Source organism: Arvicola amphibius, chromosome 6 (assembly GCF_903992535.2).
Source record: "Arvicola amphibius chromosome 6, mArvAmp1.2, whole genome shotgun sequence".
NCBI lineage: Eukaryota > Metazoa > Chordata > Mammalia > Rodentia > Cricetidae > Arvicola > Arvicola amphibius.
In genome coordinates this window covers 28,868,978-28,896,305 of record NC_052052.2, presented here as the reverse complement: position 1 = coordinate 28,896,305, position 27,328 = coordinate 28,868,978, and the positions used below count along the sequence as shown (strand labels likewise).

Here is a 27,328-nt window from a genome sequence, read left to right as displayed (position 1 = left end):
TATCAGAAATGCTTAGGAACAGAAGCATTTTGAATTTTAGAATATTTATATAGGCAATATTACTGGCTGAGCATCCTCTGGATTTTGGAATACTTACATTTTTAAGATTAGGGTCGCTAAACCTAGGTTTAAAGAGAAAGGTTATGGCTGGGCAGTGGTGGCACATGCTTAAAGGCACTCAGGAGGCAGAGGCAGGTGGATCTCTGTGAGTTCGAGGCCAGCCTGGTCTACAAGAGCTAGTTCCAGGACAGACTCCAAAGCTTCAGAGAAACCCTGTCTCGAAAAACCAAAAAAGAGAAAGGTAATGAACTGGACATTGTGGAGAAGGCCGATATCCTAGCGCATGGCAGAGGCATGAGGAATTAGGAGTACAGGGATAGTGAGCTGGAGGACAGACAAGGCCACACCAGACTGTCTCAAAGTAAATATGTATGCAGAGTGTATGTGAGACTCAGTTTCCCAAGCATAATACACTGCAACTGAAAATAGCTACACTGATTAGGAATAATCCTAAAGATAAACTAGGGATCATTAAAAGTAGCTGGAATCATTAAAAGTCTTCATAATCATTGTGAACTCAAAGGGTCATCCATTCATTCAAGAGAGTGTGTGTCTGTTGGTATGGAATATTAACAGGTGCATGGCCAGCTCATGTGACAGTGATGCCACAGATGAGACAGGAGGAGCTCGGGTTCCAGGCCAATCTGGGTCACATAGGGAGAGTCTGTCTCAATAAAAAACATATATCTAGCTACGCACAAAAGTAGTTATCTCCCGTCCCTGCCAGAAAGCAAAAGGAAAAAGAGGGAAACATGACACCTGTGTTTACTAAGGGATTCTATTTTGGGTGACTGTGCTATTTTGGTTTGCATATTTGAAAGTAATTATAGTCTTGGTATCTTTCCCTTTTCCATCAAATGCTAAACAGTGGTGCTACCTTTATCCCTAGCTTCCAGGAGGCAGAGGCAGGCAGATTTCTGTAAATTTAAGGCAAGCTGGAGCTACATAGTGAGATCCTGTCTCAACAGAAAAACAAAAAAAAAAAAATGAGGGAGGTGGAGAGGCAGGGCTAGAGAGTTGTACAGTGGTTAAGAGCACTTCCTCTTGCAGAGGATCTGCATATGGCAGCTCACAACCATCTGATCTCAAGCTCTCTTTGGCTTGAGTATCAGGCATAAACATGACGCACAGTCATGTATGAAGACAAAAACATCCATACACATAAAAGTTAAAAAGCCTCACATAGGTCTCTTCTTGCAAGGTTTTCTCTATTCAAAAGGTTTGAGTATTTTGGCTCAAATCTGGATCAAACCTCTTCCAAGTATTTTCTATTACTAAAGCATGCTTATTGTATTTATTTTGATCTTCCTGAGCTTGTATTTACATAGGTTATAGCACTGTATCCCACACATACCCCACGGTCTAAAACACTAACGTACAGCATTATAAACATTACCTGTTGTGATCTCTGAATAGCAGCATCAATTTCATCCACCCTTTGTCCAATAGTGTCACTGACCAGTTTGTACTGCTCGTTGGCATCAGACACAAGTTTATCCAGCCCTTCTCTGGCTCTCCAGGGCACCAGCTCTAGGAGAGCATGGCTCACCTCATTCACTGTGTCCAACACCAGCCTGTGCTCCATGACCTCCTTCTTCAGTTCCTAAGGAGGGAAAAGTTTTCAGGCCACACCTTACTAAATTAAGCACATCAGCAGTGGAACAGTGGAAAGCGCTGTCTCTACCACATCCCAGCAGGGCACTGACCTCCTTCCTTCAGCTCTTTTTTTCCTTGCCTCATATTTTTCAATCATTTTGAAATATGACTTTAGACTTAGCTTATGCTTGCTTAGAACTGTCTGCAAGGCTTGAGCCACATTGTCTGTGGGTAAAACAAACAGTGTTCCTTTCCTTCTATTCTTTTTTTTTTTTCTTTATGAGACAGGGTTTCTCTGTAACTTTGGAGCCTGTCCTGGAACTAGCTCTTGTAGACCAGGCTGGCCTCGAACTCACAAAGATCCACCTGCCTCTACCTCCCGAGTGCTGGGATTAAAGGCGTGCGCCACCACCGCCCGGCTGCCTTCTATTCTTTATAATGCTCCAACTATAGACAGATATTTAACCTAATGAATAGCTGTCCAGAATTTCTTTGCATCAAGAACTGCATTTGAGTTGGGCAGTGGTGGTGCACACCTTTAACCCTGACACTTGGGAGGCAGAAAAAGGCAGATCTCTGTGAGTTTGAGGCCAGCTTGGTCTACAAAGTGAGTTCCAGACCAGCCAGGGCTCTTACACAGAGAAAGACTGTCTTGAAAACAACAGCAACAACAAAGAACTGCATCTGATCTTGTAGCAGGATCAGAAGTAACTACGAAGCACCTCCCCCCATTTAATTCTTGTCTTGTTCTTATTCTTTCCCCTCCCAGTGCCCTCATCCATCTCCCTTGCCTCCTTTTCATTTGCTTTCTTCTGGTTTCCAAATAGTGTCTCCTTTTAGAGAATGAACGTGGAGGTAAATTATACAACATAAACCAGCAAGCAAACTTCCTATGAACTTGGAAATTGATGCTTTTTCTTCTTCAGACTATAGTCATACACACACACACACACACACACACACACACACACACACACACACGTGTGAATATATAAGTATATACACACACACATACATATATATGTGTGTGTATCTTTTTGTCAAATTTTACTGTCATGAGTAAACAAGAGAGAAAGCAGGAGTACGTTTGGTTTAGATTTAAGGTAAAGGTAAGGACACATACTTCAGACAAAGATGAAATCCTTGTTACAGTGTAAAATTATGGCTTACCTTCTGTCTTTGCTGAAACTGGGGTATTTGCTCCCCTGTGGGAGACTGTACTCCACTGGCTGCCAGTTCTTCCTCCACCTCCCTCAGCCACCCAGTTAGTTCCTCATATGTAGAATGGAACTTGGTGGCCAGCTGCCGGGCTTGTTCTAAAGTTCTGAGGGCCTTGGAGCTAGTGACAGTAATGTCTGCGTAACGGGTTTTTATTCCGTCCAGCTTCTCCTGGATAAGTAACACTTCCTCACCTGGGAAAAACAGCACAGCACTGTTCACACGAAGGAACTCTTCAATCTTGTCTTTAACAGCTTAAATTTTATAGACTCCTTGCTACGGTGCTGACTTATATCCTAATATCCCAAACTGCCGGTTAACTTGAAATAAACCTGACCGCGTAAGACTTTTAAGATTAAGCTTTTAATTCACCTGCAGGTGTTTCTAGAACTTTACAGACAATGCTAGCATTCAATGTATTAGGAGGCAGGAAGAACTGCTCTCTATAGCCAGATATAAAATAACTAAGTCTTGGGGCTGGAGAGATGGCTCAGTGGTTAAGAGCATTGCCTGCTCTTCCAAAGGTCATGAGTTCAATTCCCAGCAACCACATGGTGGCTCACAACCATCTGTAATGAGGTCTGCTGCCCTCTTCTGGTCTGCAGACACACACTGACAAAATATTGTATACATAATAAAATAACTAAGTCTTGTAGTTTTCAAAAGACTTAGCAGGAAATGAACACATAACCAACTTCACTGGAACACACAGCCATAATCACTGAATGCCAAGTTTCTCATAGACCAAGAGAAGTGATTAGTGCTGGGCGCTTATGATCTTTAAGACGAGAGAGGTAGGGTTGATGGGGCTTGGAAGACCTCAGTTTGGTTCCCAGAACCATCGGGTGGTTCACGACTACCCGTACCTTCAGTTTTAGGGCAATCCAATACCCTCTGAGGAACCAAGCACACATGTGGTACATATATATGTATATAGTCAAAATATTCAACACATAAAATAAAAATCTAAAAGACCACAGAGGTGCTAAAAGGTACACTTTTCAAAGTACCTGTAGTTTGCTTTAGAAGAGCCTGACCATTTTTAATAGCTTGATCTACATTCTTCTTTCTATTAATAATTTCTTCATTTAAAGCCTGAAAAGAAAAAAATAGCATTAACCCCAAAAAATATGGCATAACAAAGAGAAGAGATGTGAGGACTTTCTCTAAAAGGAACAAGGATAGCTGTGCAAAATGAGGAAAGATTGTATTTAAAAAATCTTAATAAAAAAATGTAATTTAAAAAAGGGCATTTAAAGAGATGAGTTAGCAGTTTTGTTTAAAATCAAATATTTAATTCCCTTATTTATCTCTTTGGTTACTCTCTATTTGATTATTCAAGACAATTAAGAGATGCTTTATAGGCAAGCTCTCTTTTGTGCTGAATGAGAAAAGATTTAGGATACCAATCTATCAGGATTAAACACAAGAATGTTAGAAATGAAATGCAGCAAAAATGCCCATTATATTAAAAATAAAGAGACTTCATAAAAGCACATCTGGAGAGATGGCTCAGCAGTTCAGAGCATGCACTACTCTTCCAGAGGGCCTGAGTTTGATTCCCACCATCACCATCAGGTAGCTTATATCCACCTGTAATTCTGCCTCCACAGGTCTGACATCTCTGGCCTCTGCACTCACAGACACATAATTAAAAAAAATACATGGAAACAAGAATATTTTATAAGATGACACAGAATCCCTGGGATTTCCAAACTATTTCTGTTACAGCTACATGATGAGATCATGGATACTATTTAGATATATTTGGTTTCATTCCAGTATGCCCTCATCTACTCAAAAATCTACTGCTACATTACCCAATCCTAATTATGTAAATCACAAGCTGCAGGTGAGACGGGCCCTGACTCTAACCTGTATGATCTTCTAGAATCACCAGCTAAGCCTGTTAAATACAAGTATTTTCCTGGCCCTATCCAAAAAGAATGAGTACTTGGCACCAATTCAACTATGCACTTATATGCATAAATTTATTATGCATACAATAAAGTTGAAGTGTTTGAAATGAAGGGGAGAGACATTAAAAGAAAAAGCAATGAAGAGAAACACATATCAAAGTGACAAAATAATTCAGTAACATAAATGTAAGAATGAAAACACAAATACCAGGTGATCAGCATGCTGTTTCTGCAGGACATCCTGTCTGTAATCCTTTACGAACACTGTACTGAGCTTGTCCTCAACCTCAGCCAGCCAATTGAGCACCTCCACCTCATCCTCCCCAAACAGTCTAGCGTTGAACAGTGCCTGCTCAAGCAGGGTGGCCTTCCGACAGCACCGGTCTTGAATCTCACTGTATCGGGCCTGCAATGAATCTAGCTTTTCTGACATGCTACCCTGCTCTGCAGGACATGTCAGGGCGGAGAGGGACTGCCCAATTTTAACTGCCTGGTGCACATCTGTTGCATGGTTTTCTACTTCTTCCTCTAGAGCCTGAAAATCCAGATGGAAAAAATGAGCAACAAAAACAAACAAACAAACAAATAAATAATGAAAAGCAAACATGAAACAATGAATAACAAATAACAGAACAAATTAAAATAAAAATTCACCTGTTGCATGGCAAAAATCATATGAAAAGTAGCACATAAGTTGTTTTTCCTCCTTTGCTGTTAACCTGTTAGGCAATTCTATTCTTATTCCAACCCAATGTATCGTTTCCATCTAATTATTTGATCTTATTTTAAAATAAAAACTCCATAAAACATTTTGTAGAGAATGCTTTAATTTTTCAGTTTCTATCTCCAGTTCTGTGTTTCATCTATCATAACACCTTCCTACCTTGTGACGAATGATCTGCTGATGTATTTTGGCAGTCTGAGTGCCAACAGGTTCCGAGTTAGCAAGCTTTTTCTCTGTGACAGAGAGGAAGTCAGAAATAGGCTCAGCTGTCTCATGGAATTGTTTGGCCAGAACCAAGATATCTTCCAGCTGTTTTTGCCTACACAAATACACAGAACAAGATGCTCAGGCAGAACAGTCATGGAGCATCATCAAATCAGTACAAGAGCAGTCTTCCCAGGCATGCCCCCAGTAAACAGAACATACTGGTAGGTAGCATTGCTTTGTGGTTGCAGCTTTCACTGCATTATTTTCCACTGTGTCTCTAAGGTGGGTTGGATAATTCTCATGATTAAAACAGAGAAAGCTAACCCTGATGGCTTAAACAAGTATTTCTCCAGTCACCTCATGAGCAGTAGGCTAAGGATAGAAGGAGCTCTTTTAGCACTCCTCCTTAGACTACCTTCCACATATCAGAATGGAATGTAGGATGCACACCACCAGAACAAATGGCCACAATAAATAAAACTTAAAGGAACCCCAAATCAACTGTCTTCATGTCTTACTCTATCCTTGTTAACTCTGCACATGAGTGAAGAGAAAACCAACGTAGTAATTCTATGAGCTAGAAGTCCTTCCCCAGTTTCAAAAATCCAATTAAGTCCCAGACATAATATGGGACAGAAACCTCTGTCAACACAATTAGGCTCATGGCAATGTCAAGCCAAAACTGTACTGAGTCCAAATTTAAGACTAGCATGCACACGTACACACATACATCCACATTTTACAGTCATTTGGAATCTTTTTTTTTTTTTTTTTGGTTTTTCGAGACAGGGTTTCTCTGTGGCTTTGGAGCCTGTCCTGGAACTAGCTCTTGTAGACCAGGCTGGTCTCGAACTCACAGAGATCCGCCTGCCTCTGCCTCCCGAGTGCTGGGATTAAAGGCGTGTGCCACCACCGCCCGGCGTCATTTGGAATCTTAAATCTTATATAATATCCACACTAAGCTTGGATCTTAAGAATACTGTAAATTATTAATCCCAGCACTCGGGAGGCAGAGGTAGGCGGATCTCTGTGAGTTCGAGGCCAGCCTGGTCTACAAGAGCTAGTTCCAGGACAGGCTTTAAAAAAGCTACAGAGAAACCCTGTCTCGAAAAACCAAAAAAAGAAAAAAGAAAAAAAAAAGAATACTGTAAATTAGAAAGGGGAGAGGAAACTGTCTTAGACAGAGAACCTGGAAATAACCACAGATCTGTATGAACACCAAATTAGTAATGAAATGCCATAATGCTAGGTTTGGGTGTGATGAACAGGCTGAGAAGACAGCTACTTTAAAAGGTCCAGTACTACTGGCTCATGCAGTAGTAGACCAGCATGCATGAAGTCCTAGGTATAATCCCTAGCATTGGCAAAATAAATAAAATGAAATAAAAATAAAAAGACTTGAGACTTAGTGATGTATTTCAGTAAAACTTTACATGACATCTGCTTTTTCAAAGTTACACTTAGCAAGCATATTTTATTAATTTACTTCTTTGAGATAGAGGATATCTATATATCTCTTGAATGCGTATATATTTTAACAGTATCACAGACTATTGCTTGAGAATATAAAAAAATCAAATATTAGTATAAAATAACATAACAGAAACATGACAAGTTTCAATTACAAACATTGAAACATAGTTTATATATATGAAAGAAAAAAGAACTTTCTAAAAACTCAAACTATAACTTGGCTAGATTGTAGGCTTCTGCATCAGTTATTGGAACAGCAATTCCGCCACGGCAGAGCCACCACTCACAGCAAGCAGTCTCCAGCCTCAGAACTTATTGGTAACGACAGCTCAGTTTCTGAGAGTAATACGTGGGTTATCTCTAAACACTTATCACCTGTCAATAAAAGTTACTGACACCCTCCAGAGCAATCAATCCAAGGGCTTTTAAAGCACTTCAGTGATTGTCCATCAAACACAGGCCAAAATAATCCTCTGAACACGACTCAAGTCCCTTACCTGGCTGCTGCCTTGTTGAGGAGTTCAGTCCATCTACGTTCAAGACTCTCCAGCTGTCCATTGATTTTCTCTCTATCAGCCAGCTCAGCTGACTGTGCTATTCTGCCTCCTTCTGCCTGAAGCATATCCACTGTGGCCTTTCGATCATCTAGGAGTCGCTGGAGCAACTGTGGCATGTATGTTTAAAGAGAAAGGAAAGTAACAACACAGGGTCACTTAATAATAAAACAAGAGCCAATTGTAGTGGCACACACTTTTAATTTCAGCACCAGGGAAATAGAGGCAGGTGGACCTCTATGAGTTGAGGCCAGCCTAATCTACATAATAAGACCCTATCTTTAAAACAACAACAACAAAAACCCACACAACTCATCTTGGCAAATCTGAAGCTTTCTTGACTCAAAAAGTATGAGACAGTATAGTTCCTACCACCCCACTCACTTCAATTTTTTAATAGTACCATGGCTGTCACTTTATTAACAGGTAACTTCCTCTGAATTAATACACAAGTACATGAGCCAGAAGTGGTGATATACACCATTAATCCCAGCACTCAGGAGGCAGAGGCAGGTGGATCTCTGTGAGTTTGAGGCCAGCCTGTCCACATACTGAGTTTTAAGCCAGCCATCGTCTCAGAAAACAAACAAGCAAAAGACAAAAATCACACAGAAAAAAATCATTAGGATCTGAAATGACAGATATGTTATTAGCTTAAGGCAGTCATTTCACAATGTATTATATGCATATCAAAACATCATCTTGTATGTTGTAAATATATAAAATTTCATTTGTTGTTATATTTTACTAAAACTAGAAAAATCCAAAATTTCCTTTAAGATAAACATGGTTCATAAAATTTTTCCCCTTGGTGTACATTCATTATACCTGGCTATTTTGAAACATGATCTATGCTATGTAGTCAAAGCTAGCCTGAAACTCTTTTAAAAAATCCTCCTGCCTCAGCCTCCCAAGAGCTGGTTTAAGGCATGTGTCACCATACCTGGCATAAAATAAAAAAATTTAAAAGCAAAACTGCAATGAAGCAGAAATTAAACTAACAAAAATATAAATAGAGGACCGGGGAGATAAAGAACCGAGCTGGTATGGTGCTGGTTCCACATGCATGAAGTCTAATCCCCAGCACTGCACAAACCAGCTGAGGTTCACACCTGTAATCCCAGCACTTGGGAGGTAGAGACAAGAGGATCAGAAATCCAGTGCCATCCTCAGCAACATAATGTTGCTGACCATCACACTACATGAGACCCTGACTCAAACAAGTCCAAGACTATTGAATTCCAAGCCATAAAGACATTTATCCATCTCCTCTCCCTGGGTTTAGGAACTACTATAAAAGAAAGGTAGGAAAGAATGTAAGAGCCAGAGGAAGTAGTGTGTGTGTGCGCGCGCGCGCGTTGATACATGTATACATCCACATTAACACTGGCTTCTCGACACTCTGTCACAGAATGGGAGGGGCTTATCCTACCCTTCCTATAGATCTGATACAGTTAATAGCAGACGGGACAGGGAAAGACTTTTTTTTAAGTATTACAGCCATTGGCAAGGCACCCATATTCCTGTAAACAGTTTTAGTAACACTCACTAGGTCTTTCTTACACACACAAAGCAGAAGTAGGGCTAGGTGGGAAGGGATGAGTAGAAGAGAGACAAGAGGGCAATGGAGGGCGAATGTGATCAAAATATATTATGTACATGAATGAAAATATCATAACTAAACCCAGCGTTATGTATAATTAACATGCTAGCATTAAGCAAATAAGACAAAAAATATAGACAACTCATGCATGACATATAACTGCTGATCTTAAAACACAGCACATAAGGAAATATATAACTTGCTCAGTCTAACAAATGCCATAGTAAACCACTGAAAATCAGTTTCCATCTTTCTTCTCAGGAGAACACGATGTATGTTACGGCTCTACTGAAGCTCTGGATTTGCTCCTTAGGTGATAAGCAAATGTGCCATCTGTCAGCGTGGCCACTTCAGCTCTGTTTCTACGTTCCCACTTACCTTCTGCTCTTGGATCTGTGCTTTCACCACTTTATACTCAGCAGATGGAGGCTTCTGATTGGCTATGAGCTCCTCAGTGTCTGCCAACCAGCTGAGCAATGGCTCCAAGGCATCTTGAAATTTCCCGCAATGTAACAAAGCCTCCTGTAGTTGTGCAATTCTTTGTGCAACCTGTGTCACAGACATGGAGAGCTCAGTAACAAGAAAGAGGGCAGCATTTAGACTACTATCTCCTTTTAGTAATCACAGATGGCAACAACTCAATTTTGTTAGCATTTAGTTTCAAGGAAAATCTGAGGTTTCGGTGTTTATCTTTCACGAGTAACTCATTCACCACTCACCTTTTTATTCAGTGTATTCCATCGGGTATTGATCTCCTCCATGTCATGTTCTAAACCCTGCACGTCACAGTTTTTTCCTGCACTCTGAATTAATCCCTGGCCAAGTCCATTCACTTGCTGCAATTTCACCTGTAGAGGATCCACTTGTTCTTTCTGAAACGTCTAGATAATTGCAAAACAAAGCAGATTTACTCTAAAGGACATTAAGCCTTCTACACTGCACTATCTGGTCATCCTCAAGAGAGTTACAACTTAATGAAGGAGGGCAAGGAATTGATGTAAGCATCAGAACCGTGAGATACTAAGGAGACACATGGGTTCATGTTTCAGTTACATATCTTCTTATGTGTCCTCTTAGTAACAGACACCCAGAGGCAGTTATAGCGGCACTGTTTAGGTCTTTAACCCAATGACTCAGTATCTTCTTTCAAATCAGTTGCTTAATTTTTAATGCTAAAAGCTATAGGGAATAGTGAAGTGTTAGTCTTAAAATACTATGGATCCTGAAAGGGAAGGATGCTATCAAGTTACGAGTACTTAAGAACTTGGAAACATGCCGTGGAGAATAGCAGCTTGACCACTGACAATAGGCAATGTACTTTTCTGGCTCGGGTGAGTAACTCAATCAGTTAAAATAAATCAACAGTGTGAAAAATGCAAAGCTCATAGCTTAATACCCCTGTGGCCATTTAATTCCATTCTGCTTCAGGGCCACAGGCCACATTCAATCATCTTGAAATAGTACTCTCCTGTCTACAAGAAAAAATGCTCCTAACAACTCTGACACGTGTGCTGAGTAAGACATAGGGATATAAAATACTTTCAAAAAATGATACCATGGATCATGTCCACCATGAAACAAAAGAATTCAAAACGAGAATAAAAGTATAGTAAGCAAGATTCCTATTTTTCTTTACTACAGTTAAAACAGACATTTCTAGATGCAATGGTCTGAACAAAAAATGGAATTTTTGAAAACTGGGTGTAAGCCACCAACCCTATAATCTCAGCACTCAGGTGGAGGCAGAGAGATCAGAAAGTTCATGATCATTATCAGTTACATAGAGAATCTGAGGCCTTTCTGGGGTACATGAGACCCTATCTCGAAATCAAAAAACCAAACACTGCAACTTTAGTTTTGACATACTTTTGTCAAACTCTTAGTCTTAATGGAAAGAATGACAAATATTTATCCCTAAGTAATGGTTTCTCTTAATTATTAGAGCATAAAATTAGCCATATTTTGCCAACCTGGCTATATATACTTCAGTTTTTTTTCTTTCTCTTCTATACAAAGTTCTTCAGTTTCAAGAAGACAGGTATGTCTATTAAAGCCAGAGACGACAGAGAATGGAAGAGAACAAAACAAACCTAAGCAAGAACTGAGTGTTTAAGGAAGGCTAATTTTGTTCTACAACACACCATATATCACACCATAGTTAGGAATCTAATTCCAAAGGAATGCCTATGGTTGGATAAGTGAGTTCGTATAGAGGGGAAAGCCCAGGACAAACTGAAATCACCAGTACATTTCACCTTATACTTCAACTTGATTAGATTGCATTTTGTTAGGCAAACTACAAAGAATTCAGCTTCAAAAACAAACCATAAGTGCCACATATCTCTATTCTGTAACACTAAAGGACAGAGGATGAGAACAGACAAAGGCTGTTATGAGGGCTCGGGCTCTGAAGCTGACGAAGGACCGTGAGGACTAGACACGGAGGACAACGCCATGCTGGACCCTTATGGGTCCACATCCGGTTGAGTTTCAGAGATGACTCCTTTCTCTTGGGAGGGAAAAAAAGAAAAAAAGAAAAGAAATGGAGGGACAAACCAGAAAAGAGGCGGGTGGATCTCTTGAGTTTGAGGCCAGGCTGGTCTACAAAGTGAGTTCCAGGGTAGTCAGGACTGTGTAGAAAGAAACCCTGTCTGGAAAAAACAACAATAAAACAAAACAACACAGAACAAAAAAGAAATGGAGAGACACAGGAAAGAAGGCCAGGAAGACAGAGGAAGGTGTCAAGCCCACTCCAAAGGGCCCTTTTTACTCTATCAAACCAAATACATGCAAGCTATTTTTTAAAGATTTGTTTTTATGCGGGCTGGAGAGATGGCGCAGCGGTTAAGAACATTGCCTGCTCTTCTAAAGGTCCCGAGTTTGATTCCCAGCAACCACATGGTGGCTCACAACTATCTGTAATGAGGTCTGGTGTCCTCTTCTGGCCTGCAGGCATACACATAGACAAAATATGATATCTATAATAAATAAATATTAAAAAAAATATTTGTTTTTATTTGTGCATAAGTGGGTAATGGTAAGGGATGTAGTTACTTTTATCTTTGGTGGTATTGCATTGCATTTCAATTTGAATCCAGTTGATTTTTTTCCTTCTTTTTTTTTTTTTTTCTTTTTTTTTTTTTTTTTTTTTTTTTGGTTTTTCGAGACAGGGTCTCTCTGCAGCTTTTTTTTTTTTTTAGAGCCTGTCCTGGAACTAGCTCTTGTAGACCAGGCTGGCCTCGAACTCACAGAGATCCGCCTGCCTCTGCCTCCCGAGTGCTGGGATTAAAGGCGTGCGCCACCACCACCCGGCTCCAGTTGATTTTTTATGTTTTTGTTCTCTTTCTCTTCTTTACCTCTAAATGGAGGATGTTAGTCAAAAGACTTCCTTAAAATTCTTATTTATTTGAGACAAGCATTATAGTGGTATATTTTTTGTATATTAATAAATAAATCAACCTAAAAACCAGAAAAGCAAAGCAGCAAAGTCATTAGAGAAGTCTTACCTCTACCAAGGCTGGGCAACTGCAAACTAAGTAGACTAAGCCTCTTTCTCCTCCCACTTTATATTCCCTCTAGTACTGGGATTAAAGGTGTAGGCCACCACCACCTGGATTTGTTTCTGCATTGATCTTGTTTAGCCCAGGATAGACATCTTCCTCTGTCTCCCAAATCCTAGGATTAAAGGTGTCTGTCACCATTTTAGCTTTGCCTCTGGTCTTCAGGCAAGATTTATTTATTAAAATGCAAATAATATACTATATAGCTCAGTTTAGCCTGGAACTCATGAGCCTCCTGTTTTAGCCTCTTGAGTGCTAGGCTAATTGTTAGGTGTACAGTACCATGCCTGGCTATCTCTTTTAGTGTCCTGCTTGGGCAATTTAACCTATCTCTATCACTTTACTTATTAACGCTGATAAATACTATGGTTCTCAACTTAAATCTTCTAAGCTTCAAATCCACACATCCAACTGTTTTCTTACTGTTTATATAACAACCACTTACAGGCACCTTGAACCTAATGATTTCAATTAAACAGTATCTCTCGCTTTCCCATCCCTTCAAATTTTTTCTTCCCAAAATCAAACTAACATTTGGTCTTGAAAACAATAATTTACGACTGTCCAGTTTGTACTTAATTGTATAAATCAGATTCCATGTCATCCTGGATAACTGACACATCTCTAATAGAAAATCTATCAACAGGTCTTAATTTTACTTCTAAAGTATTTCTTGATTCTATCCAATGGTCTCCAAATCCACTTTGTCAGTTTATAATTATATACTTACAAGAGCCTCCCACATGCTACTGTAAGGTTCACAAGGGCAGGCACTGTGCCAGTTCTATTCACTGTAAGAGGCTGGGATCTGGCACAAAGTTGATGCTCAGTAACTATTTCTTTCTTGAATGAATGACTCCTTGTATAGAAATTGCTTAAGGGAAAGCAAACAAACCCACAACAGATCTGCCTATCAGCTGGACAGCCGAACACTGAATTGGTGTTGTGACAATTCCAAATTTTTGTTTAAAAAGACTTCCTTGGCCAATTTTAATTTTCTGAAAGCCTTACTTTGTAGAAAAGGCTGCTCCCTCTTCCTCTGAACTTTTGACTGTAAGACCGAGGGAACCTATAGGTAGAGGTTAAAGTAACTGGGGACTGCTCTCTGTGGCCTGAGATACCAATATAGAAATAATGAATAAACTAATATTTTGCTTCTTCTAACCAAGCTCTTGTTAGTTCCTATTATGAAGTTTATATATTAAAAGAGAGCTGGGAAGTTTATATTTTATGCTAGGTATACACGTGTCTTTGTACATACATAAACAAACACGCAAGCTCCGAAGCCTTTTGCTCTAAATCAAATTCCAGCTTATGATAACTTGTTGAGTTCTAAATATCTCTGCATAGAAACAACACATTCTTTTGCCTCTAAAAATTTCCTAAAAGCCAAGTATGGTGATTCACACCTACAATATCAGCACTCAGGAGGCTGAGGCAGGAGGATTCCACAAGTCTGAGGCCAGTCTGTCCTTACATAGTGAGTTCCAGGCCAGCCACAATAGGACCTCTCTCAAGACCCACATATACCAAAACACTCTAAAAATGTAAAAACTGGAATTCATACAATCTTGGGAAACACTTTTCCATTTCCTGCAGTGCTATAGATAGACCCAGGACCATGTGCATGCCAGGCAAAGTACTCTACCAACCACACACATGTCTAACTTGGAAAAACTTCTTTGAAGTCCAACTAATAACTATTTCAGTAGTGTGTTTCTGTCTTCCCGCCCCATTCTTACAGCTCAGGCTACCCCATAATTATGTATCCCAGGCTAGCCTCAAATATCCATCCCTTCCCCAATGACCCAAGTGCTCAAACTTTAGGCATGCATTACCATGCCTGGCTTCAATAAACACTTTCAAAATAGTCGGGTGTGGTGGAGCATATCTTTAAACACAAAGGCAGAGGCAAGGAGATCTCCATGACTAGACTGTCTACACAAGGAATTCCAGGTCAGCCAGAACTACACAGAGACACTTTCTCTCAAATAATCCCACTTAAAGAATGAGTGGTGGATGGCACCATTTCCTTCTCCATCATTTTATCAGGCAGTATTTTATAAAATGAGGATCTCCTGTACCCGGAAGGATCTCTGAACTCCTCTTTATGCAGGATCAAACTGGTGTCACTGATTACTGCTGTAGGCTTTACTCCACAAGTGTTTCATATTTCAGGGGTGCAAGGAACTGTTCTGTCACTGACTGACTTGAGAGGTGACTGCACTCTCAGTATCAATCCTGCAGTCCATAAATGTAACAAATTCTAACTTGACAGGAAGTTACATTACAAGGTAACTGACATAATCAAAATTATTTATCCTGCTGGTGGTGGCGCACACCTTTCATCCCAACACTTGGGAGGCAAAAGCAGGCCGTTCTCTGAGTTTGAGGTCAGCCTGGTTTACAGAGAGAGTTCCAGGACAGCCAGGGCTACACAGAGAAACTCTAAAAAAACCACACATTTGTATTTTGACATGGCTTCCACCTAATCTGCTTCTGTGAATTCTGCAAACCTATTTACAGGATGAAGAGGACAGTCATAGCTTGAAATCTTACATATGTGGTACTTTAAATGCATTGCCACCTTATCCTACAATCCTCTCAGGGTTCTGCCTGACCAAGTGAGGAATCTTGAGTGAGAAGACTCAGACACCTAATCTTCCCACAGTGCTTCAGCAGTACTTGGATCTCACTCAAAGCTCAGTGTAATTTGGACTAACTGTACATCACTAATAAACATAAACTCTCTTGATTTTAGGAAATAGGCTTGCTATAGTTTTAGTAGGAATCACATTTTTCTGCTAATAACAATTTTTTAAAAGTAAAATGCCTATTTACAATTGTGTTTCTTTGGGCTCTAACATATGTAAGAAAAAAATGAACAAAATTTCATACCAGAGAAAATTAAGAAACATTTTCCCTCTAAACTCAACAGAAAATCTAGAAACTCCAGCCCAGGGCACAGAATTAACAAATGACTTCTGCTGTTACTAGTTACCACCAAGTGAGAGAACTGGCAATTCTCACTTTACTCCCTAGGCCCTTCCTGCCAATGAAATGAGCAACAATTACCTCATGTGAATCTAATCCATCAGTTGTAGCCAGAGGCACTTTCCCATGTAGCACTGGGTCAGGCACCTCTTTTATTCCAAATGCTGAAGAATCAAGGTCCTCCTTGATCCACATTCCGGAGGAGGAAGCAGCCTCAAGAACAGGAGTTTCTTCTGCAATGGGCATTGAATCAGTGTGGGTAGTTCCTTCCAGGAAAGGGCCACCAGGAGAGAACATTTCCTTCATAGCAGGCACTGCAGGAGCTGGAGTGACAGACCATCCTGGGATGGACACACTAACTATTTGAATATCAGGCTTCTCTGGGGTAGGTTCAAGAGCTAGGGCGGCAGCCTCCTCCAGCACAGGCCCTGCCGGAGGAGGAGTGCCAGGCTCCTCTGCAGCAGACAGGACAACTGCTGGAGCACTGGGTTTCTCTGAGGTGGGCCCTGAAAGGGTTGTTAAGGCAGGCTCCTCTGGGAGGAACACTGCAGCAGCCTGAGGGTCAGGCTCCTCTGAGGTAACATCCTCATCTCTGGTGGGCACTGCAGCAGATGAAGTGGCAGCCTGTTCTGGGGCTGATAACGCTTTCGCTGTAACATCCTCCTCTAAGATGACCACTGAGGCAACTGGAATATCCTCCTCCGGGAAAGACGCTGCTGGAGCAGCCACAGCAGTTCCCTCTGAGGCAGAGGCTTTAGCAGCAGGGCCCTCCAGGGCAGGCACTGCTACAGCCTCTCCTGGTCCTGGCATGGGTACTACAGCATCCAGGACATCGTCCATCATGGGTACTCTAGCAGCTGGGGCAGGCCCCTGTTGGCCGGATATCCATTCCTCTAAACCTGGTACAGTATTATTGGCTTTGGTGATTTGTTCCCCTGGAAAGATGTTCAGGGTTGAATCTAAATCTCTCATTCCCATCTCCCCTTCGTGTGATGATGCCATTCCCAGCTCAGGTTCTCTATCACTTACGGTTTCTGTTGCAGCTCTATCACATGGCAGTTCTCCAGCCAGCAGAGGCAGACTTAGACTCAGAGCCTCTGAGTCTGGAGCTCCAGCCTCTAAAAGCTTCACTCGACAATCTAGCTCTTTTGTTTCGCTGTCTTCATCACAAACTTCCTTCATGGACAACTCACAAGGGTCTACATTTTCCAATGATGTCAGATTGTTGTTTTCTGGACTAATTATAGCTCCTTTCCCACCTTTTAAATGAATCTCATCTGTTAATAAATTTGAATCAGATGGTAACACCTCTACTTCAGGTCCTGAGGTAACATCTTGTTCATAGTTGGAAGCAAAACTGAGCGGCATCTTTTCCATACACACCTCTACATTCCCCTTAGTCTGACTGCAGTCTACCTGGGACAAATTGCCATTTTCTTTGGCTAGCTCAGAAACAATAAAGACTGGCAGTTTTTCTTCACAAGAGGCTCTGGGACTAGAGTTCAGCAATCCTCCTCTGTCCAGCTCTCCAAGTGGCTCCAGATCAGCCAGAGACTTAAATTCCCCACCAATCTTGGGGCTGAAAGGCACTTTTTCACACTCCTTGCTAACAGTGAAAGTATCCCTCCTGCTATCAGGGTGAGTACTAAGTTCAACAGCTTTAGGCACCTGAGAAGAATCCAGGGCATTACAATATTCACCATCCAATCCTGTATCATGGTCCTTTATCCTTACAAGATCCACATGCTGTTCCTTTTCTAAGGCAGCTCCTGGAAAATGACTAATTAAAAGAGAATCTTCTACATCCTGGGACGGGGCCAGTCCCTCCGAAGAGGCTTGACTCAGCAGCTCAACTGAAGAAGTTACTCCTTCCTCACACAAACATTCCTTCTCAAGTTCAAGAAACATTTGCACAGAATCTGTGTCAGAGAGTTGCTCAGCTTCGGTAGGGCTCTGGAACCCTGAGATCAGATCCTCTAGGCCCTGAGCAGTTTCGCTTTTCATTTCACTGATAACATCTTCACCTGGAGGCGTACAGGGGCAGTCAGGGGATGTACCCTTGGGAACAGAAGCAAGGTGGTCTCTAGTTGGCTGCAGGTCATCAGAGCAGTAAATCTGAGGAAGAGCTAGATGGTCAGAAGTTCCCAAGGCGGACAAGCAATCAGATCTACTCTCTACCACAGTTACTGTGTTTGCTTCTCTTTCTTCAAAAACCCCCGTCAAGCTCTCTCTTCTCTCCGACAATTTCCCTTCCTCCCACTCCTCCTCAGCCTCCATCATGATCCATCGCTCATCCTCCTCAAATTTTAACTCAGACTCCGTTTTTTCTCTCAGGTTAGGCGCTATAAGACTATGTAATTCTGGATCCACCAGCTCTTCACTCAGGCAAGGAGAGAGAGGTGGCAGTTCCACAGTGCAGGCAGTATCCCCAAGGGGGTGCTGCTTCTCAGTGAAGCCTCCCTTAGAAGTTTTCATGGCCCTAGGCCAGGTTGCACTTGAGAATCTGTGTTCCTGCATTTCATCGGAGTTACCACTTGCTGCTGTAGCTTCTGACTCTAGAGGCTGGAATTCATGGGGAGAGCTCTCACTGTGCAGCTGGAATCTGAAGTCCTGGCAGTCTCGCAAGTGTTCTCCATCTTGCACTTCTGGAATATCTACAGATTTGGACATGTGTTCCAAAGTTACAGACTCAGATTGAGGTTCCCTGTGGTCAAAGTGACCAGAACTTTCTGTCAATGCAGAACTGGATTCCTTTTTCTCTTGTAAGGAAGGATTTGAAGCACCAGCTTCTGAGACTTCACTGAGAGAAGCCTCCATCCTTTCTGCAAATTCTGGGAAGTTGGGTGGCATGAAGGACTTCCATGACCTCCTGTTAACGTTATCTTTGCGCTCTGCATTTGGTCGACGTCTGGGTGGCACAGGAGCTGACTTCTGCACATCACTGCTTAGTTTTAACGCATCAAATATTATTCTCTCATCCAGCTTCTTGCCTTCTGGCACTCTAGATTCAAAAACATTAGATGATGCTCCTAATGTACCATTGCTGGATATGGTACTTCCTTCCATCTTCTCCATGGTGCTTTTGGAAGTCTGATTAAGTTTTGACCCCTGGTCAATCTGTTCATTTATCCTCATGGTATCATATATAGAGCGCTGTGGAACATAGCAATCTTCTATATAGCCATCTTCCTCTTCCCCTTTCCCCAGGCAGGTGGGGTTCCGCCTTAAACAGTCTGGCCTGCTAAGTGGCTTACCCATACTTTTTCAATAAAAATGAACCATCAATCTTTCACAAGTTTTTTTCTCCCACAGGTTCTCCCAAAATACATTCTACACGAGTTGTAAGTCCTCTTACATGTTTATACTCTAAACCACCAATTGCATCTGCCTTCCAGAAATATCTGGAAGTTCCAATTTGAAACCATTTTGGGAGAAACTCTAAGACAAACAGGTTTTTCCTCACAGGGTAGAAGCCTCATAACTGCAGGCAAATGATATTATTTAATCAACAAGCATAAAATAATTACTTGTATGGCTTCTGGTTTTACTTTTTGAAAGAGCACTGCCTTTTCAAATTCGGTCAGCAAAAAACATTTGATATTGACAAGTCTCATTCGATATCTAGTTTCACTCAATTCTCACCGAAGCTGAGTTGAAAGAAAATTTGTATCAAGTATGTCCTTTAATAACAATGGCACACCCTCGCTAGCCTTCAAGTATGGTCCAAGCTCCTAAGAATTCCTTTCATTTTATCCTGTGTTCAGCCCTGAAGAGTCCAGCTGGTCTGAATTAGCCATTCGTCCTCTCTAGTTGGGGTGTTTGCATTTGAACAGGGCTGGTCAGCGGATATTCCTGCAACTTTAAACACAGGAAGTCCTTCATTCGGGGCCAGCTTGGGGCTTCCTGTCTCCAAAACATCATGGCATTGTTGTGGCTTCCAAGCCAACACTGTATCGTAGCCGCAAAACAAGGAGAGAGGAGGCCCTCTCCGGGCCTTACAGAAGGCGGGCAGGCTGCGGCAGCGGCCAAGGGGCAGTCTGAAGGACTCACTCAGCAAACCCCGCAAACCCGCGCCATGCACGCCTCATGCCCGGAGGGCCAGGGTCGCCTCACCGCAGCCTTGCAGGTGGCTCCGGACGCGCTGGCCTCCAGTCTCGCACTCAGGAAGTTAGTTTGTCCCTCGGGCAGCAGAGTCCCGTGTCCTGTGGGTGCCGCCTCCCAGGTCCCCGACCCCCAGCCGCTGCGTTGTAAGCTGCATGACAAGCAGTCGCCTCTTTTCTCCACCACGCCGCCGGCCCTGCGGCCGTCCTCCCCGCCCGCAGCTGTCACGGTCCCGGCATGCAAACTTCTTGCTGGGAACAAAAGGCTTTGCTCCGGCCGCACGAGGGGGGCGAGTCCGCCTCTCTCACGCCGCGCGGCCCGCTCAGCCGCCGCCGGCTGGAACTGCTCCGGTGGCGGGCGGCTCTCCTCCCCCTTCCAGCACCGCCACAGCCGCCGCCCCGCCCGGGCAGCCCCCTTGGAAGCCCGGGAGCGCGCGGCGCGGACAGCGAGGGAGGAGGACGGGGGCGGGGCCAACAGGGAGCCCCGCCGGGAGGGGAGGGGGCGGAGGCAAGGATTGGAGGCTCAGGCGCCGAGGGAGGGGCGTCCCGGGGTTGGGGCGAAGGACCCCAGAACATCCCGCACCACCCCTCCGCAGCTCACTCTCTCCACACCCGTGGGCGTCAGAGAGTCCCTGCCCGCGAGGGTGAGCGGAGAGGAGCAGTCCTGGTCACACCGGGCAAATCCCCTGACAAAGGAAAGCCCCACCCTCCTAGCGCTGCCCCCCCCCCCTTCTTTCCAACCCACGGGATACGAGCCCAGCCCAAGGGCGAACCCAGAAGGGGCGCCCCCGCCTCCCCTACTGCCAGCCGGTTGTGGCTAGGGCCACTCGGGGACCCATCTGCCAATAGAGACTCACAGGCTGGGGTGGGCGGTCTGCACTACCCTAGGCTCCAGTTCGACCGCCAACGATTGTCCGTGTATTTTTCCAGTGTCACCTCTGGCGCTGACCAAAGAACAGTCAAGTCTTAAACACAGTCTTTTCTTGGTATCCCATGGAATTAAGTTAGACTTAGAAATCAAGTTACTGGGTAAACTCTAGGCACAGTTTCCCTTCTCAAGTTTGTCAGATTTTGGTTCACTGCGCCACCTGGACTTTTCTGCCCAGACTTCAGCGGTCTTAATGACCAAAAAATGGGGTTCAGGTTGCGGGGCAGTGGGCACACTAGCAGGAACAGCCCATGCCCAACACCTGGACTGCTTTATCATTGCCGTGCACGTCCAAGGAAACCTGAAGTCTCCTTCTGGCTAAATGAAAAGTATGAGTCTGTATTTCAAGTCTCAAAAAAGAAAACAGACGTGTTACACAATAATGAACACCCCTTTCTGCCTTTTAGCAAAACTACCTGGTGACCTGTAACTGTTAAACGAAGTACAGAGAGCAACCCAGGAGACTGCCTGCAAGAGGCAGCTTGCATCTCTGTAAGACATAATACTTTACTCCTTTGGGATGGTCCCTCTGATTTTATGAAGGTAAAAAAGAATGTCTAGATTCCTATTGGTCCACATGATCAATATAGATGGTAAATCCTTTTTGTTTTTTTGCTTTTCAAGACAAGGTTTCTCTGTAGCCTTGGAGCCTGTCCTGGAACTAGCTCTTGTAGACAAGGTTGGCCTTGAACTCACAGAGATCCTCCTGCCTCTGCCTCCCGAGTGCTGGGATTAAAAGCACGTGCCACCACCACCCAGCTTAGATGATAAAATTTATGAAAAGTTATTTCCACTCTCTACCCAAGCAGTAAATAAAACCAGTCATTGGTATGTGGAGACCCAGCAGTGACGCTTGGAGTTAAGCCATAGACGTATCTGAGGAGCAGCAACTTCCTTGGTAAAATGAGGTACAGGCTGAAGCCTATGATCAGACTAGGCAAGTAAAAGACAACTTTGCCTGGCAAAACACTTCACACTTCATTTCTCACTTCAAAAGAAGCTGATCAGTTCTACCCACTCAAGTACAAAGACTCTTTTCATCTGCAAATGGAAGGAAGTGCTGGGATGTTCTAGATTGTATTGTTTTATTCTAGATACCCTATTCCTTCAATTTACAACTTTTAAAAGAGCTGTCTAGAATCCAGTGACCTGCAAGACACCAGAAAACTCTTCTATAAACACAGCGTGAAAAGAATCAAGAAGACTTGATCTAGAGCATGTTCCAGGGGATATGAGCAACATTAACTATCTGAGGAGCTGGGACGTGGGAGGGAGGAAATTTGTTCTGAATGTCTTCTTAAACTGGCACGCCAAGATCCAAGGGCAGATTTCAAACCATCAGTTTTCTCACAGTTATTAAAGAAGAAGGTGTCTCCTAAAAGGGTGACTTTCCTAGTCCCAGAGGAGTGTGAGCAGAAACTGAAGCAGTCACTTGGCAGAGCAACCTTGTGAAAACAGATTCACAAATCTCTGTTTCGGATGAGCCTTAAAGTTCCTGTACCCCTGGCACACTGTAACCAAAGGGCAGATCAGCTTACTGCCCTGATTCCTCACAATTCATGGAATTCAGGTTTTAATTTTGTTGTAATTATTCAATACAACTAGAAAACCCCAAAGAGGACAGAATTAATTTCACTAGCAAGTCTTCCTAGCCAAATACATCTACCAAGTGTTCAGATATCCTAACAGACTGTGTAGCATGCCAGGGCCCCTTTGGTTGGAAGAATCTAAGGAATTCTGGCTCTGGACTTAAGGGTGGGTGGTTATCCCATTATAAAGAATGATCTCGATGTGGAATCGCAGCCTTCACAGCCAGGAATTCCTTTCCTGTTTCCTCACCAAGGCAGGTGCCTATCACAGCAGTCTTTCCCTAACTAACCCCTCCCCACACCTATCTACCTTGTTTTCTAGTAACAATCTAGCAACTGGGGTTCAGACTCAAGTTACTTATCAGTTTTAGTCATACTCTATTTAATTAAGGTGTTAAAATACCACAGAGAAACTTCCTAAAAGTTTAAACAAAGCCTCTAGAAAAGATTCCACAAGGCACGATGACTATTCCTTTAACCACAGTCCTCCCCCAGGAAGCAGATCTCTGTGAGCATGAGGCCATCGTGGTCTTCACTGAGGTCTCTCTCTCTCTCTCTCTCTCTCTCTCTCTCTCTCTCTCTCTCTCTCTCTCTCTCTCTCTCTCTCTCTCTCTCCACACACACACACACACACACACACACACACACACATTATAGACTCACACAATCCAATGGTTCCACCCCTTCAAAAATAACCACCAAGAAGCCTCCTAGGTTTCACTCCTTTTTGTCCTTGGAATCTGTTACACAGAAGCAAGGAGATAAAGCACAAGGAAGGCCTCTTTCCTTTATGTCTTATTTTTTATCTGTTCATGAGTATCCCTTTAGTTTTGGTATGTGGAATTCTGCCAGTAGCCATCTGACTGAAATAAACACTTGATTCAGTTCTCACCCTCTTGTTGCCTTGATAGCTCTAACACAAAAGGCATCTGTACATTCACATGCCCTACTAAACTTCTGAGGGAGAAACACAGGGAGCTCCAGAGTACTTCTTCCGATGCGTTCCCCACCCTGAAACCACAAATGGATGTGTTCAAGCCACATTTCAAATTAGTGTCCCGTTAGTTGATTACAGAGCTCAAAAAATTCCTACACACTTTGGAATTCCTAAGAAAAGAATCTGGTGTCAGATTTTCCTTTAGTGAACCTAAAAGAAAGAACAATTTTGACCCTTCTAGCTTCTTCCTGCTGTCTTCCTAATTAAAGTGAGTTGGGTGGAGTCCTCTCATACACTCACACCAACCCCCTTCAAGCTTTGGATCTGGCATTGCCTTTGTCTGCCCAAAATTGAACTGCCAGCTTGCCTGAACAATCTAGAGACTCCCACATTCACCACACCTCAGTGAATGAAATGCCTTTTCATCTACCTGCCAGGGACTAGCTGGTTCTCTCTCTCTCTCTCTCTCTCTCTCTCTCTCTCTCTCTCTCTCTCTCTCTCTCTCTCTCTCTCTCTCTCACTCTCTGAGGTTCACTGAACAGAAGTGGATACAGGGGGCTGGATCTTGGGAATTTTAAAACTTCAATCTAGACTTCATGAGCATTACTCAGAGACAAGTGAGAACTCCATAGTATTAAGTCTGTCCCTGCTGGGCATCAGTGACTACCATGTTTTGTGTTTTTGTTATTATAAAGATAGCACACTCTGTGTGGCATACAGATCAACAGAATATGGTATGAATTTCTTTTTCTTAAATTTTGTCTTAAATAGAAAACCAAAGGTTTTGAAGATATTTGAGTTCTTGTGTATTCCTGAACTCCTAAGAAAACTTTCTACACACTCTACAGGAACTCCCAAGGCCCTTGAAAGCCCTTTGTTGCTTGTAGACTTTCCAGAAGACAGTGTATTGATTTCTTGTTTAGATTAAAGGTTAGTGACCAAGAAGGAGATGACAATAAAAATGGTGGGGTTTTACAAGTTAGAGAGACCTGACAGAAGGTAGGAGACAGGAAGGCAAGAGGAATCAGAGAAGGTTTCAAGGAGGGAACATTTGTTCACTGGGAAATTTATTGTTTATTTATAGGCATTAGGGTATTTATTTATAGCCAGGGTCTCATGTAGTCCAGGCTTGTCTATGTAGCCGAGGATGACCTTCAATTTCTGATCCTCTTGCCTTCGCCTTCACTTCTTGAGAATGTTGGACTTTAGTGTACAAAACTTTACCTGGTTTATGTGGTGCTACAGATGGAACCCAGAGCCTTGTGCATGCTAGACAGGTATTTCAACAACTGAACCACACCCACAGTTCACCACATTGGGATTCAGATACATAGAAATAGTACAAAACGAGAATTTCAAGTAAAGAACTTGAGACAGGACAAGAATTTCTTCTACTTTTGTTTGTTTGGTTGTTTTTTGAGACAGGGTTCCTTAGATGTCTTGGAACTAGCTCTGTAGACCAGGCTGGCCTTGAACTCACAGAGATCTGCCTACCTAAGTGCTGGGATTAAAGGCTGCACCACCACCTTTTCTTCTTCTTCTTAAAATAGGTGTTTGCTATGTAACCCTAGGCTGCTTCTATCTATTGACAATTTTCCTGCCTTATCTTCAAGTGCTGGGATTATAGTATGCTCCAGTGTGCCCAGCAAAAATAAAGTTCCCAAAGAAGCATGGCTGCGTGGAGGGAAAAAAATGTTAGAATTGAAAGAAGTCCATACGAGGGAATGTTATGCTTTATTCAGAAAAGCATTATTACAAGACTTAGCTAACTATAAATCAGGTGGGGTAGCTCATGGCTGAGACAGGAGGATTAAGATAAATTGAGGCTAGGATGTGCTACAGAATAAGATCTTGTCTCAAGAAAGAGAAAAAAAATACTTAACAGAAACAAGTGTGGGACACAACACTCACTCAGCTAACATCTATCTCTTTTTGCCTCACTTGAGTATCTAAATCCTTAACTTTTGAATCTTGAGGTGATAAATATACTTGTCTTTAAAAAAAGAAAGTACAAATGAAATAAGGGACTATGAAAAAAATGAAGTCAGATGTGGACTTGCAAACTGGGTAGAAAGTAGAGGTTAGAGAGAAAAATCAAGATAATGCTATACTATTACTCTGGGGTCACTAAGGACATGGTAGCACTTACAGAACAGTATGGGAAGAAGGTATTGATTCATTTTGTTTAGAGTATTCAAAGACAACTCATGTAGAGCTGTCTAGAATGGTCCCTCACATAGACGATTCCATTTTGGGCTAGAGATAATAGATTTAGAAGCCTTTTACCATAGAGCAGTGTGGGCTGGCTATCTCAGCATGGACAAATATAAAGAAGGAAGAGGGCAGATGACAGAACTCCAGAAGTCACATATTTAGTAGGAAGGCAAATCCAAAGGAAAGCAGATCATGCAGAAGAGATGAGAACGATGAGAGAGTAAGCAGATGCCAGGCATGGTAGCATACACCTGTAATCTCAGAACTCATGAGGGTGAGGCATAAGACGAAGAGTTTGAGGCCAGCCTCAAGTCAAGGTTTCTCATGTTTGTGTGGATGCGTACATGTAGATACATATACACATGTACCTAGAGCCTAGAGGACAATGTCTTCCTCTATTTCATTCTATTTCATTTTCTTTTTGAGACAGGGACTCTCCCTAAACCTGGAGTTCATCCGCTATGGCAGACTGGCAGGCCAATGGGCTGTAAGGATCCACTTGCCTCTGAGTACCCTTTACTCACACCCCATCTCTGGGCTTATTGATGCACGCCACTATGTCTGACTTCTTTTATGTGGATTTTGGGGATCTGGACTCAGGTTCTTATGCTTGTGTGGCAGGTTCTGGCTGACTAAGCCAGCAGTCCCTAAAACCAAGTCTTTAAGAAAGAGGACAATGAATTAGACAACGTTACCCAATTAGTCAAATGGGAAGCCAATGATTATTTCTAGGGAGACAGTCTCAGGAGTGTGGGTGCTGAGTCAGACAGCAGAGGTCAAGGCTAATGGGTGTGTGGAGGGGAGTATTTACCATCCTTTGAGAGTGCCTCTTCTGGCTCCTCACCCTTGGACAACTGAAGTTATATTCTTAAAAAATTATTCATTTTATTCTATGTGTATGACTGTTTTGCCATATGAGTGCATGCCTGGGGCCTGTAGAAATCAGAAGAAAGCAATGGATCATCCAGAACTCCTCAGAACTCCTCATGAACACGAGCTACCACATGGGTGCTGGAAACAGAACCTTGGTTTTCTGAAAAAACAAGAAATGATCTTAAGCACCAAGCCATCTCTCTAGTCCCTTTGAGGCTGTATTAATTTTCTTTTCTTTTAATTAACAATGCTGAGGATTGAAGCAGGACCATACATAACTAGGCCCATGTCTCATACCCTGGCTCAAAGTTGTACTTTTTAATCTTTTTATTTGTTCAACAAATATTTATTAGAACCTACTATGTACTCTAGACTAGGAATTGAGATATCTTCATGAAACATGGTCAGGCATCGCCATCCTAGTAGCTGAGATAGGTGCTCATTTTAATTGTATAAGGACTCCAAAAAAAAAAAAAAAAAAAGCAAACAGTGCTTTGAAAGCATGAGTTGGGGGCCCTGCCTTGCTTTGCTGAGAATGGCATGAGAAAGGCTTTCCCTGGGACTGAGTAGTCTTTTTTAGTTTCAAGGTGGCACGACTATCACCATGACTATCACAAAGTTTGCTTTTCTGGGTCAGATCACTGAACAATCTTATTGCAGGTGTCCCCTCTCAAATATGAGAAAATAAGCTAGAACAAGTAATACAGACATTTTTATAAACATTTCTTTGGCAGGCGGTGGTGGCATATGCCTTTAATCCCAGTACTCAGGGGGCAGAG

The 27,328-nt window shown here is 42.5% G+C and overlaps 1 protein-coding gene across 11 annotated transcripts in view; it reads right to left on the bottom strand.

Moving 5' to 3' along the window:
• The window catches only part of LOC119816258 (microtubule-actin cross-linking factor 1), a 319,531-nt gene that overhangs the window by 42,226 nt on the left and 249,977 nt on the right, over positions 1-27,328 (bottom strand). For 10 of the 11 annotated variants that reach the window (XM_038332756.2, XM_038332759.2, XM_038332757.2 and 7 more), the window contains 8 exons: positions 10,074-10,235; positions 9,733-9,903; positions 7,695-7,861; positions 5,677-5,836; positions 5,002-5,328; positions 3,885-3,969; positions 2,827-3,068; positions 1,457-1,663 (listed from right to left, as the gene is read on the bottom strand). In XM_038332756.2, coding sequence (XP_038188684.1) covers positions 1,457-1,663; positions 2,827-3,068; positions 3,885-3,969; positions 5,002-5,328; positions 5,677-5,836; positions 7,695-7,861; positions 9,733-9,903; positions 10,074-10,235 — 1,521 coding nt within the window. Of the gene's footprint in view, positions 1-1,456; positions 1,664-2,826; positions 3,069-3,884; positions 3,970-5,001; positions 5,329-5,676; positions 5,837-7,694; positions 7,862-9,732; positions 9,904-10,073; positions 10,236-15,989; positions 20,394-27,328 lie in introns of those variants that run through there. The other variant, XM_038332764.2, reaches the window with a different exon arrangement.